This window comes from Salvelinus fontinalis, chromosome 32, assembly GCF_029448725.1.
Source record: "Salvelinus fontinalis isolate EN_2023a chromosome 32, ASM2944872v1, whole genome shotgun sequence".
NCBI classification, from domain to species: domain Eukaryota; kingdom Metazoa; phylum Chordata; class Actinopteri; order Salmoniformes; family Salmonidae; genus Salvelinus; species Salvelinus fontinalis.
In genome coordinates, this window is record NC_074696.1 from 37323144 (window position 1) to 37337469 (window position 14326).

General features: G+C 41.2%; 1 protein-coding gene across 1 annotated transcript in view; it reads right to left on the minus strand.

Annotated features, from left to right (window-relative positions):
- Nucleotides 1-8553: 8553 nt before the first annotated feature.
- Nucleotides 8554-14326, minus strand: part of LOC129831242 (major histocompatibility complex class I-related gene protein-like) — a 20858-nt gene continuing 15085 nt past the window's right edge. Inside the window, exons 3-8 of the mRNA XM_055894425.1 lie at nucleotides 12829-13107; nucleotides 12218-12517; nucleotides 11869-11979; nucleotides 11560-11577; nucleotides 11238-11315; nucleotides 8554-11112 (exon numbers count right to left, since the gene is read on the minus strand). Coding sequence (XP_055750400.1) covers nucleotides 11266-11315; nucleotides 11560-11577; nucleotides 11869-11979; nucleotides 12218-12517; nucleotides 12829-13107 — 758 coding nt within the window. The 3' untranslated portion in view covers nucleotides 8554-11112; nucleotides 11238-11265. The remainder of the gene's footprint in view (nucleotides 11113-11237; nucleotides 11316-11559; nucleotides 11578-11868; nucleotides 11980-12217; nucleotides 12518-12828; nucleotides 13108-14326) is intronic.

A 14326-nucleotide genomic window follows, 5' to 3' on the forward strand; every position in this document is an offset into this window, starting at 1 on the left:
GTTTAGGGAAAGGGTTTGGTTTAAGGTGGTAGGGTTGGTTTAGGGTAAGGGTTTGGTTTAAGGTGGTAGGGTACACGGTTTAGGGTAAGGGTTTGGTTTAAGGTGGTAGGGTTGGGAATAGGAGCTAAAGGCCTGGGCACCCATGGTGGAGAGGTGGAATGGGGGGAGACAAGGAGGCCAGCAAAGGAGGAGGGAGGGAGCAGGAGAGGGCATAGACTGGGAGAAGATCAGAGAGGTAGGTGGGTGCCAGGTTGTAGAGGGCTTTGTAGCTGAGGAGGAGTGTTTGAGGATGGGTTTGATGTGTTCGGTTGATCTGGTATGGGTGTGGATTCTGGCAGCAGAGTTCAGAACCAGTCTATTGATGAGTTTGGTGGGGATCCGATGAGAAGAGTGTTACAGTGGTACTGGGTCAGGAAGTAACAAAAGCATGGATGAGGGTTTCGGTGCTGGAGTGTGACTGTGAGCGGCGAAGCCTGGACACATTGCGGAGGTGGAAGAATGCTGTCCGGGTGCTGCTTTTTATGTGGGGTTCGAATAGAGAGGGAACTATCCAGGGAGACACCGAGGCTTTTAACTTGTGTTTACAGAGGGACTGGGGAACCAACAATGGTGATGCTTGGAGAGAGTGGATTTGGAGCCGATGGGCATGACCTCTGTCTTGTTGCTATGGAGTTTGAGGAGGCTCATGCTCATCCAGCTCTGGATGTCTTGAAGGCAGCTGATGAGGAGGAGGGAGGGAGGGGAGTGGTGGGTTGGGTGGAGAGGTAGAGCTGTGTGTCATCAGCATAGCAGTGGAAGTGAACTTTGTGATGTTAGATGATGTTGCCCAAGGGTAGGAGGTGTATGGATTCTTCTGACAATAAGCATTCATGGTTGAGGAAGGTATTTGCACATTAATTAGTGATTAACAGGAATGAGGATTGATGAGGTTTGAATCATAAGCAAAATGTATTCAGAAATCCATTCCTTAAAACGATGCGGTTCACTACAAATCATTTATCCACATTCATAATCATTCAGCAACTGTGAGATGGATGCCTATTTAAGTAGTAATGACAGTGTATCTAGTCCCACTACATCAAGCTGCCCTCAAACATAGACATCTAATACACAGTAATAAATGCAGTATCAACTTTGTTCTGAAACATGTTGGTTGTTATCTAACAACCAATACCAACTGTAATTACATAGCCGTTACATAGCAGTTATTATGTAAGTACAAAGTACCATGTTTCCTCATTTGTTTCCAAGTGAACAGTAAGAAAGCATTTTCATCCAGCCCGGCACTATCACACCTGATACAGCCTAATGCAGTTAGTTGTATCTGCCTGAGATAGATTTCAAATAGACAGCAGATTTATTTTCTGAAGCACCAATATCTTTCAGCGACAATATTATTGAGTCACATCTCTATAATCATCATTGGAGCGCTCCGCAATAATATCACACAATCTTCAGCTTTGTGGTTTCTTCTGGGTATCCTGCTGTGGAGACTTTTCTGGTGGGTCCACTTCTCTTCGCTCCCATGAAAGGCCATATATTTCCTTATTATCCTAGCTGGTTCAGCTAGTAGTCCACTACACCTGTCACTAGTATAAACAACCCTGAACCATTACAGATGTTTGTATTCAAGACCAAACCTTGACTGAAGTAGCCCACAGCGTCCGAATCTCCAAGTAGAACGCAATTTGCATGTAAATAATTTGCTAATGTTGAGCTGAACGCATTCCTAGCTGTATTTTGTCTAACCCAGAAATGTATATATTCCTTTTTAGCTATGTTGTTCTTTATGACATCTTTCAGCAGTTTATATTTCCTTATTGGCTCTTTTTTTTACCAAGCACCTTGACTGAGAACACAAGCTGTATTACAGCAACATACTGGGGACCATTTGCGTGCATGGAAAGGTGAGGGGTAGAATGGGCCAAAATGAGGTGTACAAAAATCAACATGTCTTCTCTTGTGTTCTTGGGGGGTAGGGACTGCCTGTCTTGCCTGGACCCCCCGGCCCCCCAGGTCCTGCATTTGCTGGGTGAGTGGGACCAATCACTGACACTCTTGCCCAGGCCACACTGGTGTCAGATGTAAGCCCTAAAAATGTGGTTGTTTGCCTTGTTTATAATGGTGGGGATTGAGTCACAAAAATATCTTGAAATGAAGTGTCCAGTATATTGAAATGAAATGCTTCCATCATATGAGAATAATCTACCTGCTGTTTATGTGAGAAAGAACAATGAATGAAAGTAAAATGAATTGCTTTATGTATGTGTTGTACATGTGATAGTATTTAACTGCATGGCAGTACATGTTAGTATTTTAGTCAATTTTATAACTTTACATTAAATATGCAGTTGGTTATAATGAGTCCTAATACATACATTTGTGTTACAGATATCCCCAGACACCCTGGTGACTTTGGACATCTCCCAACTTTATGAACATTTCAAATAAAACAAATATTTCTATTTGTTTTTTCATATTTTGGTTGTTAATATAGGGTTAACAGTCAAGTTATCTACTTTGTCCACTTCTCACTTGCCACCGCATTTTTTGCAGTAAGGCTGCAATAAGTTGGTTTCATATATGTATACATCCTATTCATAATATTATAAATAAAGATAATACATTTTTTTAACAATCTGCCCATTCTTTTTTTAAATTAGTATTCAGATTGCTCATACCAACCGAACCATATTGTAATGATCTTCTTCGTCTGATGAAGAGCGTGGTACGTGTTCATGATATTTATTTTAACTCAGAACACTAAGATAAAATAACAAAAAATAGACCAACACGAAACAGTTATGTCTGGTGCAGACACAAAGACAGAAAACAACTACCCACAAAACCCATGTGGGCAAGAGCTACTTAAGTATGGTTCTCAATCAGAGACAACGATAGACAGCTGCCTCTGATTGAGAACCACACCCGGCCAACCAACAAAGAAATACAAAACATAGAACACAGAACATAGAATGCCCACACCAACTCACGCCCTGACCAACCAAAATAGAGACATAAAAAGGATCTCTAAGGTCAGGACGTGACACATATGATTAAAACTGTCAGCTCTGTCATCCATGGTCCAGAGAGAATGACATTTTACTGTAAACGTTTCTTATAATCATCTTAGCTGAATAAATTCTGGAAGCAGTAGGCATATCACACATGCATACTACCTTTACTCCGATCACTGTCCTTATTGTCATTACTTAAAGGACTGTGAAAACAATGAAAATGTCACAATATATTTAGGGATGCAAAAACCAGATATGAATCATGTGTTGATCTATTGTGATGGACGTAACATCTTCCTTTCCCAATCCATTGACTAATGACTTTAAACTGCATGTTTCTCACATGATGATTTAGGATGTTAACTAATGGGCTGTAAATGACAATCTACAATATCTACATCTCACCAGATAAAGGGTGTGCTGGAGTTCTCTCACTGAGTAGTAGAAGCAGATCATTCAATCAACTTTGCTTCTGATCCTAGACTATGGAGATATTGTCCACATAAGCAAGTGTGTATGTGTGTGTGAATTATTTTGCTGTATAAAGACATTTCTGCCCATTGCAACACTGTACAATAACACCTTTCTAAAATGTGTCTCGCGTTTTGGAGGGGCTGAATGTTGCTACAGCCGGGAGCGCGAGCATCCCGTTGGCCTACTTTCCCCTGATGAATTGGCATTTGGGTATGAAAGACAGACAAGAAGTCAGAGAAACATACAACGTCAAGCAACGTCAATAAAGGATGATAAAGACTAATTATCACCTAACATCCTAAACATGCAGCTGCACAACAGAATGAACACCTGGTAGACCACTTTCCATTGTATTAGACTACTTGTAGAAATTGTAGTCTACTTAAGGGCAATATGTTTCATCGATTCGTAACAGGGAACAACAGTCAATCTATTAAAAGGCCGACTTACCTTCAAATAGCACTGCCTTGCTCAAATATTTATTTCTCTCAATCTGTGTCCCTCTAGTTAAAACTCCAACCCGTGGATTACTATGTAATATGATGACATTATGTTTTATGTAACAGTGAATTTGAATCAGGTATTTCAATTTATCCTTGTGTCTGTTCTTGTTAGTTTACACACATTTGGCTCATCCTTATCCTCTCTCAATTACAGGCTGTGAAGTAAATGTGGAAACACCTGGGATTCACAGGGGAAAGTGTAATGGAACAAAGCTGGAATTTCAGGAATAAAATGTTACCATTGTGGAAGGTGGTACATGTACAGTATATCCTGAAAGAAGATATTGAATGTCTGACAGCAGTTGACAATGAATCATCTGACAAAGGATATGTTAATATGAGACCGATTCAAATATTGACAAATTAAAACACTGTCTGTTTGAGAATTAATCTCTAGAGGAACTCAAAGGATTTGTGTACGTGGATGCAGATAATTGTGTGTTGTGTAATTAGTGGCTCTTTTGTGTAATTAAAGATTGAACCCTGTCATTGCTTTCTATTGATTCGGATGGTACATGTGAGTATAAGACAAAATTCAATTGGAATATAATTTTTGTGTTTCAAGAAAATGTGTTGTATTTATAAAAATTCCCTGGAGGTATGTGTCATGGGTTTCACGTTTCTTAGGGACTTGACATGGTACTTCCAGCCAACTTGACACAACTGTGGGAAGCATTGGAGTTAACATGGGCCATCCCTGTGGAACACTTTCAACACCTTGAAGAGTCCATGCCCCGAAGAATTGAGGCTGTTCTGAGGGCAAGGGGGGGGGGGGTATTCAATAATTTATTCAATAATTTTTGATATTGAATACTCTGCTGTTGGATTAAGCTTGCAAGTTAAGCATTTCACTGTACTTGCATGTGGCAATAAAACTAGAAATATTGTTTTCATTTAGTTTGTTTTTAATATTTTGGTTACGGTTTATCTTGCCTTCTATAGGCTATTTTTAATGAATGTTTAAAAATGTTTTCTTATTGATGGTCTTACCATCAGAGCTGTTAGATTAGTGTATTGTCAGGAATGAGCAACAACGTTGAGCAAATTAGGACTTTTTGTGATGGGATGTAATTAAGTATTTGTTCATCTTCAAAACAGTGTTGAAGGAAACTAACAAGGTGATAGAGATCAACCCTTACCTGCTGGGGACCATGTCTGGTAGTGCTGCTGACTGCCAGTACTGGGAGAGACTGCTGGCTAAGGAGTGCAGGTCTGTTAGAGCTTGTTTTTGTGGGATAGAGTCCCGCTATGCAGTGGTGTGTATTCATGGATGCCAAGGGAGTACAGCCCCCCCCCCCCCCAACATCACATCAATCCAAACTTATTTTGACAGAAAAGAAACTTGAATTGTTGCACCTCGTTGTGTTGTTGTCCTGCGGTGGCTAGCTAGCTAAAATTGTCCCTTTCCTAAATTAGCCATGGATGGAGATAGGGATTTGAACTGGTGGTTTTTCTTAATTCTCCGAACTGGACAATGATTATAATGTAAATTCTGATCCAACCATATATTCATACATTGTGCCTCTGGCCTGAGAGGATGTTCCGTATCAAATCAAGTTTATTTGTCACGTGCGCCGAATACAACAGGTGTAGACCTTACAGTGAAATGCTTACTTACAGGCTCTAACCACCAGTGCAAAAAAGGTATTATGTGAACAATAGGTAAGTAAAGAAGTGAAAAATAACAATAGCGAGGCTATATACAGTAGCGAGGCTGTAACAGTAGCGAGGCTGCATACAGACACCGGTTAGTCGGGCTGATTGAGATAGTATGTACATGTAGATACGGTTAAAGTGACTATGCATATATGATGAACAGAGAGTAGCAGTAGTGTAAAAGAGGGGTTGGCGGGACACAATGCAGATAGCCCGGTTAGCCAATGTGTGGTCGGGCCAATTGAGGTAGTATGTACATGAATGTATAGTTAAAGTGACTATGCATATATGATAAACAGAGAGTAGCAGCAGCGTAAAAGAGGGGTTGGGGGGGGGGGGGCACACAATGCAAATAGTCCTGGTAGCCATTTGATTACCTGTTCAGGAGTCTTATTGCTTGGGGGTAAAAACTGTTGAGAAGCCTTTTTGTCCTAGACTTGGCACTCCGGTACCGCTTGCCATGCTGTAGTAGAGAGAACAGTCTATGACTGGGGTGGCTGGGGTCTTTGACAATTTTTAGGGCCTTCTTCTGACACCGCCTGGTGTAGAGGTCCTGGATGGCAGGCAGCTTAGCCCCAGTGATGTACTGGGCCGTACGCACTACCCTCTGTAGTGCCTTGCGGTCAGAGGCCGAGCAATTGCCATATCAGGCAGTGATGCAACCAGTCAGGATGCTCTCGATGATGCAGATGTAAAACCTTTTGAGGATCTCAGGACCCATGCCAAATCTTTTTAGTTTCCTGAGGGGGAATAGGCTTTGTCGTGCCCTCTTCGCGACTGTCTTGGTGTGTTTGGACCATTCTAGTTTGTTGGTGATGTGGACACCAAGGAACTTGAAGCTCTCAACCTGCTCCACTACAGCCCCATCGATGAGAATGGAGATGTGCTCGGTCCTCCTTTTCCTGTAGTCCACAATCAGCTCCTTAGTCTTGGTTACGTTGAGGGATAGGTTGTTATTCTGGCACCACTTGGCCAGGTCTCTGACCTCCTCCCTATAGGCTGTCTCGCCGTTGTCGGTGATCAGGCCTACCACTGTTGTGTCGTCAGCAAACTTAATGATGGTGTTGGAGTCGTGCTTAGCCATGCAGTCGTGGGTGAACAGGGAGTACAGGAGGGGACTGAGCACGCACCCCTGGGGGGCTCGAGTGTTTAGGATCACCGTGGTAGATGTGTTGCTACCTACCTTCACCACCTGTGGACGGTCCGTCAGGAAGTCCAGGATCCAGTTGCAGAGGGAGGTGTTTAGTCCCAGGATCCTTAGCTTAGTGATGAGCTTTGAGGGTACTATGGTGTTGAACGTTGAGAGCCATTACCAGCCTTTCAAAGCACTTCATGGCTACGGACGTGAATGCTACGGGTCTGTAGTCATTTAGGCAGGTTGCCTTCGTGTTCTTGGGTACAGGGACTATGGTGGTCTGCTTGAAACATGTTGGTATTACAGACTCAATCAGGGACATGTAGCTAGATGTAGTAGATAATCATTGTCCATGCATGAAAGGAAATTAGGCTAGCGAGCAAGCATTTTAGCCAGGTAGACTAGGACAACAAAAACTAAAAGTGTACTGTATGACAGGGTGATAGGCCGTTTCGTCAACATGAAATAGAGGATGGCATTGGTGTTTCTCTACAAGTAGCGTGTTTTACTTCTACTTATGCACACATACACACACACACAAACAGAAATCAGTACCATGGACAGCCACATAATGTTTAGCATATGTTGATTTGACTAAATTGTTTTTAGAATCTTTTAGTTGTCACTGTATTAGACTAAGCAGAGGTGATTTAATGATGTTGAAGTTGAAATGGTCCTGGAATAGTGGAGGCATCGGCTGTTTCTTTGCAACTTGTTCTAAATAAATAGTTGTTCACTAGTCCGAAAATGTCGGAAACATTAACTTGCTTGACCATGCTGTAGGTCATGTAACTGTTCGTACATGCAATATGCTTTATGGACTTCACTGGACAGAGGCTACTTTCTGGTTTTATGATGAAACAAAGATTTGGTTGAATTTATTCTGCCACTGTGTCTTCTTATTGTCTCGGTCTTAGGCATATATTTCACAGTCACAAGGCATATGAACCGACAGGTTATAGAGCAAACAACACAATTATCACAACACATAGGTTGTAATATGGCTTTTTTCCCTGGTTTGGCTTCCCTGGTGATTTTACCCTCGCACTGCTACTGTGGGCAAGGGGGGGGGGGGGGGGGGGGGGGGTGAAGAGAAAATGAACCAATCAATTTCTATACACTCAAAACAAATGCAAAAAATAAAGTAAGCAGCATACAACCAAATCAGTATCAACCAGTAACTTTGTAGTTACCATCTACTTAACGTTTTGGCCATAATGCTTATCTAGACTAGCCCTCTCCTGTATTTAACTTCTTGGTCTGCTTCCAAGCCAAATTAATGCCTTCATGTCTCTGGGGTGTTATAATGTATCTGGAAATAAACCAGTGTTTCAGCACTCTGACCGCCTTGTCTCATACAGTGACTGACCATCTCTTTGTGTCTCAGGCTGTACAAACTGAGGAACAAGCAGAGGATATCAGTGTCTGCAGCCTCTAAGCTGCTGTGTGACATGATGCTGGGATACAGAGGCATGGGCCTCTCCATGGGCAGCATGATCGTTGGCTGGGACAACAAGGTACATGGGGGGGGGGGGGGGGGGGGGGAATGTGTGTGTATGTATGTGTGTGTATGTTTATTTGAAAGCCTTGTTTTATAGCCTACATTTTCATCCTCATGGTTCCCAACATTTTTTAGTACCATTGGAGTGTCAGAACTGATCCACTGCTACAGGAAGGGCATGTTCTGATCCCAGATCAGCCTTCACATCTACACAGACACACTATGTTCTCTCTCAACTGATCCCAACACTGCTCCAAATAAAGACCGTTTCAAACTGCAAACTCAATTGTTTAATCTGAAGGTCTTACATGCCTAAAAATGTTTGTTGCAACTGTTGCAAGTCCTATTCAAACAGCCTAGTCTCATAAAATAAATCATTATTTACATAGTAAATGTATATCCGGGCCACTCAAATTAGTATGATGTTACGTTTGATATGTTTACAGAAGACAAAAGGTTACTTAAGGCAAAAAGATAAGGAGGGTGGTTGGATTGGTGGGTGTATAGCGCAAATATCTAGCAACCCAAATGTTGAGGGTTTAAATCTCACCACAGACAACTTCAGCATTTTAGCTGTTCATTTCATCTCTAGAGGGCCAAAGTACTGCTAGTGCTATTTTCTGCCTGGCTGTTTATTGATCAATACATAGCATTGATTCATTGTTTTCCAGGTCTGAATCAGTCCCTGATTAGAAGAGAATGAAAACCAGCAGTGATGTGGACCTCCAGACAAGTAAAGATACTGAACATGATTTATTCTAGTCTCTATATATGATTGTTTAGAGGACAAAATAAACAGCGCAGATTCCCTTTTTAAATAAGCATTTTATTCAAACATCTACATGTCATTTACTAGACACTCTCAAGAGTAATTAGTGTTAAGTGCCTTGCTCAAAGACACATCGACAAATTTCTCACCTAGTCAGCTGCAGTCAAGAGCGCAGTATGCTTTAAAAAAAATCCCAAATGCAGTATAACTGCAGTTCAACTGTTCTGCAAAATACCAGTCAACTGCAGTTGCATTGTTGAAAGTGCAGTACTCTTTTTGTTGTTGTAAGGGTAGGATTCAAACCAGCAACCTCTCGGTTACTTGCCCGAAGCACTTAACCACTAGGCTACCTGCCGCCCCATCAACCTTCATACAGGTCATCAGAATATACACCTTCCTAATATTGAGTTGCACCCCCTTTTGCCCTCAGAACAGCCTCAAATCATCTGGGCATAGACTCTACAAGGTGTTGAAAGCGTTGCTGGCCCATGTTGACTCCAATGCTTCCAATAGTTGTGTCAAGTTGGCTGGAAGTCCTTTGGGTGGTGGCCCATTCCTGGTACACACGGGAAACTGTTGCGCATGAAAAACCCAGCAGCGTTGCAGTTCTTGACATACTCAAACCAGTACACCTGGCATCTACTACCATACCCCGTTCTAAGGCACTTAAATATGTTGTCCATTCACCCTCTGAATGGCACACATCCCTCTCTCAATGATCCATGTCTAAAAATCCCTCTTTAACATGTCTCCTCCCCTTCATCTACACTGATTGAAGTGGATTTAACAGGTGACATCAGTAAGGGATCATAGCTTTCACCTGGTTAGTATGTCATGAAAAGAGCAGTATATTATATTACTTCTTAAGCCCATATACACATTTATATTGTTTCACTTCAAATTCTTTTCTGTTTAAAACATATCTTACTGAAAACATTATTTAAAAAAGGCCCAGTATGGCACTTTTCTTCAAATGTGTAGCGCATCCATAAGGTACAAAGTAGAAACACTTACAATACATGTTCACTTTCCATCACCAACTACAGAAGGTACAGTCAAAAACAGTGTTATGGCCCATGATAATCAAACACATCATCAAATCTAAAAAGATAGAAAAATAAAGCGCCTTTCAGTAAGAGAAAAATGTACAAATGGAACATGTGGACAGGCCTTGTCTGGTTTATAGCCATGCAATTAAACAAGTTAGTGTGAGCAAAGTTATAACGTCACACAATTACTGTATCTTATACCACCAACACGTGCTGCTACACTACACATTCAAACGAAATAATTGAGTGTTTCCAGTTAAAATTATTATATTTTCAAATGTGATTGTTTTGTTGGCTTCAGTTAGAATAACAGAATTTAAAATCTTAATTCAACATCTCGCAACAATCTAATCCTTTCCAGAAACACATTTTCATGGTGTTTAATTGATTATAACTGTAAGACTGAGATAAGTCTATCACACAGTGGCAATATAACATTTTATAACTCAAAATTATAGTACAGCACAACTTTTAAAAAGCCAAACCAATGATTAAATGAAAGTAAAAGTGTTCAATGAAATCACCAAAGAATAATTTTGACAGCGGATTTTTTTATTTTTATCACACTGACCAAAAATATAAACACAACATTTAAAGTGTTGGTCCCAGGTTTCATGAGCTGAAATAAAAGATCCCAGAAATGTTCCATATGTACAAATAGCATTTCTCTCAAATGTTGTGCTCAATTTGCTTACACCAATTATTGGGGAGTATTTTTGGTCTGTAATAAAGCAATAAAGCCCTTGGGGGGGGGGGGGGGGGTAATTCTGATTGGCTGGGCCTGGCTCTCCTGTGGGTGGTTCTATGCCCTCCCAGGCCCACCCCTTCCCAGTCATGTGAAATCTATAGATCAGGCCCTAATGAATTTATTTCAAATTGACCAATTTCCTTATATGAACTGTAATTCAGCAAAATCTTTGAAATTGTTTATATTTTTGTTCAGTATATATGGAGTGTGTGTGACTGATGTGTGTGTTTAACGTTTGACGTTTTAACGTTTGTTGCTTCCTAAAACACATGAGAAGAGAGAGGTTACACACAAACACATTCCAAACAGTAGCAGTGTGTTCCAGTGTGGTAGTGGTTGTTTCTCTAGTTTGGTCATTAATATGAGGATATCTTAAGTGACTTACTCTGATGTCACAGAAGTGCAGAGGTTTATCAAATCTTCTGGGCACCTTTCCCAGAGTTCTCAGAGTCAGTGTCAGAAGCTAAAACAGAAATAAAACACCAATGTTAGAAAGAGACTGATTGAAAGATATGAGTTCAGGTTAATTTACAAGTTCCTATTGCATGGTTCACAGTAAATAAAACCTTCCATATTAACTAAGTAACTACATCAATTCACATCTAAGTTTGAACCCGCATCACAATCTACAAGGAAAAGAGACAACCACAAATGGATACAATCAAACACAAAACAAAATAGTGAACAATATGAACTGAGACACTTACTGCTGGCTGGAACAAAGCCTGAAACAGAGATAAACATGACGTTATTATTGACTCTGATAGCTTACTTTATTTGAATACAAGAGAATATAATGTTTGAGATTATGCCGAATCCTGTATTCCTACTGCAGACTTGACATAATGCCTACGTGACAAGATTCTTTATTTACAACAGATTAAAATCAAAACATACTGTACTTCTACCATCACTACTATACTAATGCTTTTAAACCAGTACTATGACCTGACTACTACTTCTAAACTACCAAGTGAAATACTGCTAATAACATATTTCCTTCTTTCCTCATTCACCTTTCTTACTCTTCTTCTTCCAAATGACGACCCCAAGAACAACAACAACAACGACCAGGAGGAGAGCCACCACCCCTCCAATGATGGGGACAAAGTTGGGGGCTGGGTCACCTGTAATCATCAGAACAGAGCATTCAGACTACAGTGCTAGATAATACATTTCCATCTCAAATGAAATCCAAGTAGCATGCATATTCATGTAAAAAATATAAATAATTAATGAGGTGAATTAGAACATGCAATCAAATAAGTAGTGCTACCGAGCAAATTGGTGAATTTAGAAACTAGGAATATTGGGCACATTCAGCAAGACGGTTGGGTATAGTGTATATTTGAATCTCCCTCTTACCCCTGTTGGTCTGGATCTCAGACTCAATCAGAACCTTGATGAAGTCCTCCTTGATACCAGTGACCTGAACCACACACTGATACTTGTTGTTCTTCCACTCCTCAGGCGTCACTGTGAGGTGGGTGCTTTTCTGGAAGGTTCCATCATCGTTGTGGAGAGTCTCTCCATGCTCCACATCTTCATGGTGATCTTGTCCGTTTTTCTGCCAGACCACCATGACTCCACTGGGGTAGAAACCTGTAGCGTGGCAGGTCACTGGAGAGGAGGGGGTCTTCTGGAGCAGAGACACTGAGGGGGGGACTGGAGAGAATGAGAGAGTTCAGACATTTCAGTGGTGATATTTTGAAAAGAGACCAATTAAAATGTATCCAAATGATACCATAAATGATGGTGATTTCTGTAGATAACACAGAATCAGTAAAGATAAAGGATGTTGGTGGTAGAGATGATGTCACAATATGGTGCATTCTGGATCATTAACCAGACATATTTCACTGTTGTTCAGGAATCTATAATTATGTACTACTGGACTTAATTGACAAATCAAAAGATGTATTTATGCAACACTTGAAATCTAAGGACAAAATAAAGTGACATTTCTGAATGTTTACCTGTTCTCATCAGAGTACTCTTCCCATAGTCCAGATACCTCTTCAGCCACACAATGCACTCCTGGGTGAGGTAGTTCTGCCGGAATGCCAGTCCAGATTGGTCACGGTTCCACTTGCGCAGAGTGATCTCAGCTTGCTGTTTAGGAGCGATCCAAGTGAAGGTCTTCATGTCGTACACAAGGAAGTCCTCCCCATCATAACCATGCTGTCTAAACCCCCCTGTCTGTCCAGTCTCATCATCCCATGTGCAGCCATACATGTACTGCAGAATGTGGACTCCTGAAAGAGAGAAAATGAGAGTCAGCAACATTATGTAATAAGTTCCTTGATGCTGCTAATCTCAAGACGAAGTATTTTCTTGTGACAGACTTGGTTGACTTTACAGCATCAACTAAGGAGTAGTTGTCAGTGACACAAACTACAGGTAGAATGTGCCGTTTTGTCTCACCAGTGGTAAGCTCTGAGAACAGAGTTGCAAGAAAGATAGCATTGTCAATTCCATCTGTAAGAGCAAGTGTTTCTCCAGCAAGTGTGCTTCGGACAACCCTTCTGATCCTTTTTGACTGCCAACAGATAGGTGAGAATCTTCCTGCTTCACCCAATAACACGATTAGATGTCCACCTTGTGTGCCTCCATCTGTAAGGTTCCCTAGCGAAGCATCACTGAAGACAACTAGCTTCAAAGAGTCATCTTTTCCAATATGCTTAAACTTTAGAGTCACCTGTTGCGATTTCAGTTTACGAACAACTTTGTTTGCCCCATGAATGGTTTGTACAGTGGCGTGTTTTGTGTTGGATGCCAAGTTGCAGCCATCAAACATGACATCAGGTCTACTCTGTCTCGCAACCCATAGAATTTGACCTATCTTTGACCTCAATTGATCAGCTTCAATTCCGCAGAGGGCTCTTGAAAGCTCTTGAAGAATCCATGTGGATGGGTTGAAGATTCTTGATATAGCTCTCCTGTTGCATCAGTATTGTTCCATCAACTGTAACAAACTCTGCCAACATTACCAAAATTATCATTCTCCTCACGGCCGACCTGGAAAACAGCTTTGAGGTGTGGAATCAGTTGTAGCAAAGGTCTGTGAGCCACCCCAGATGAAGTCATCAACATGACAGGCAAGTACTCCAGTCACATTGCCGTCTTGATCAAGCCAATAGAAGACTGCAGGATCCACTTGTGACATTTTTCCACCTGTACTCAGCATTGTTGCCTTGACTTTGTTGTACCAGTAGAGTGATGCATCTGCCAGTCCATACACACACTTTTTTTTAGTTTCCTCAGTGTTCAATCACTCTTAGCTTCAGCCGGAGGTCGGATGTGAATCCGTCTTGGCCAATGACTACTGCCGGTCCTTTCCACTCTTGATAGTCAACTCGTTTGTAGTATACTTTGTTTCCAGTCTCATACTTCTCATCGGTGGGTCAAAGCTGTTTACACAGAGCCCTGCAAATTCTCTCTGAACACACTGCTTCAGTGAATGCTTTGCTCGCT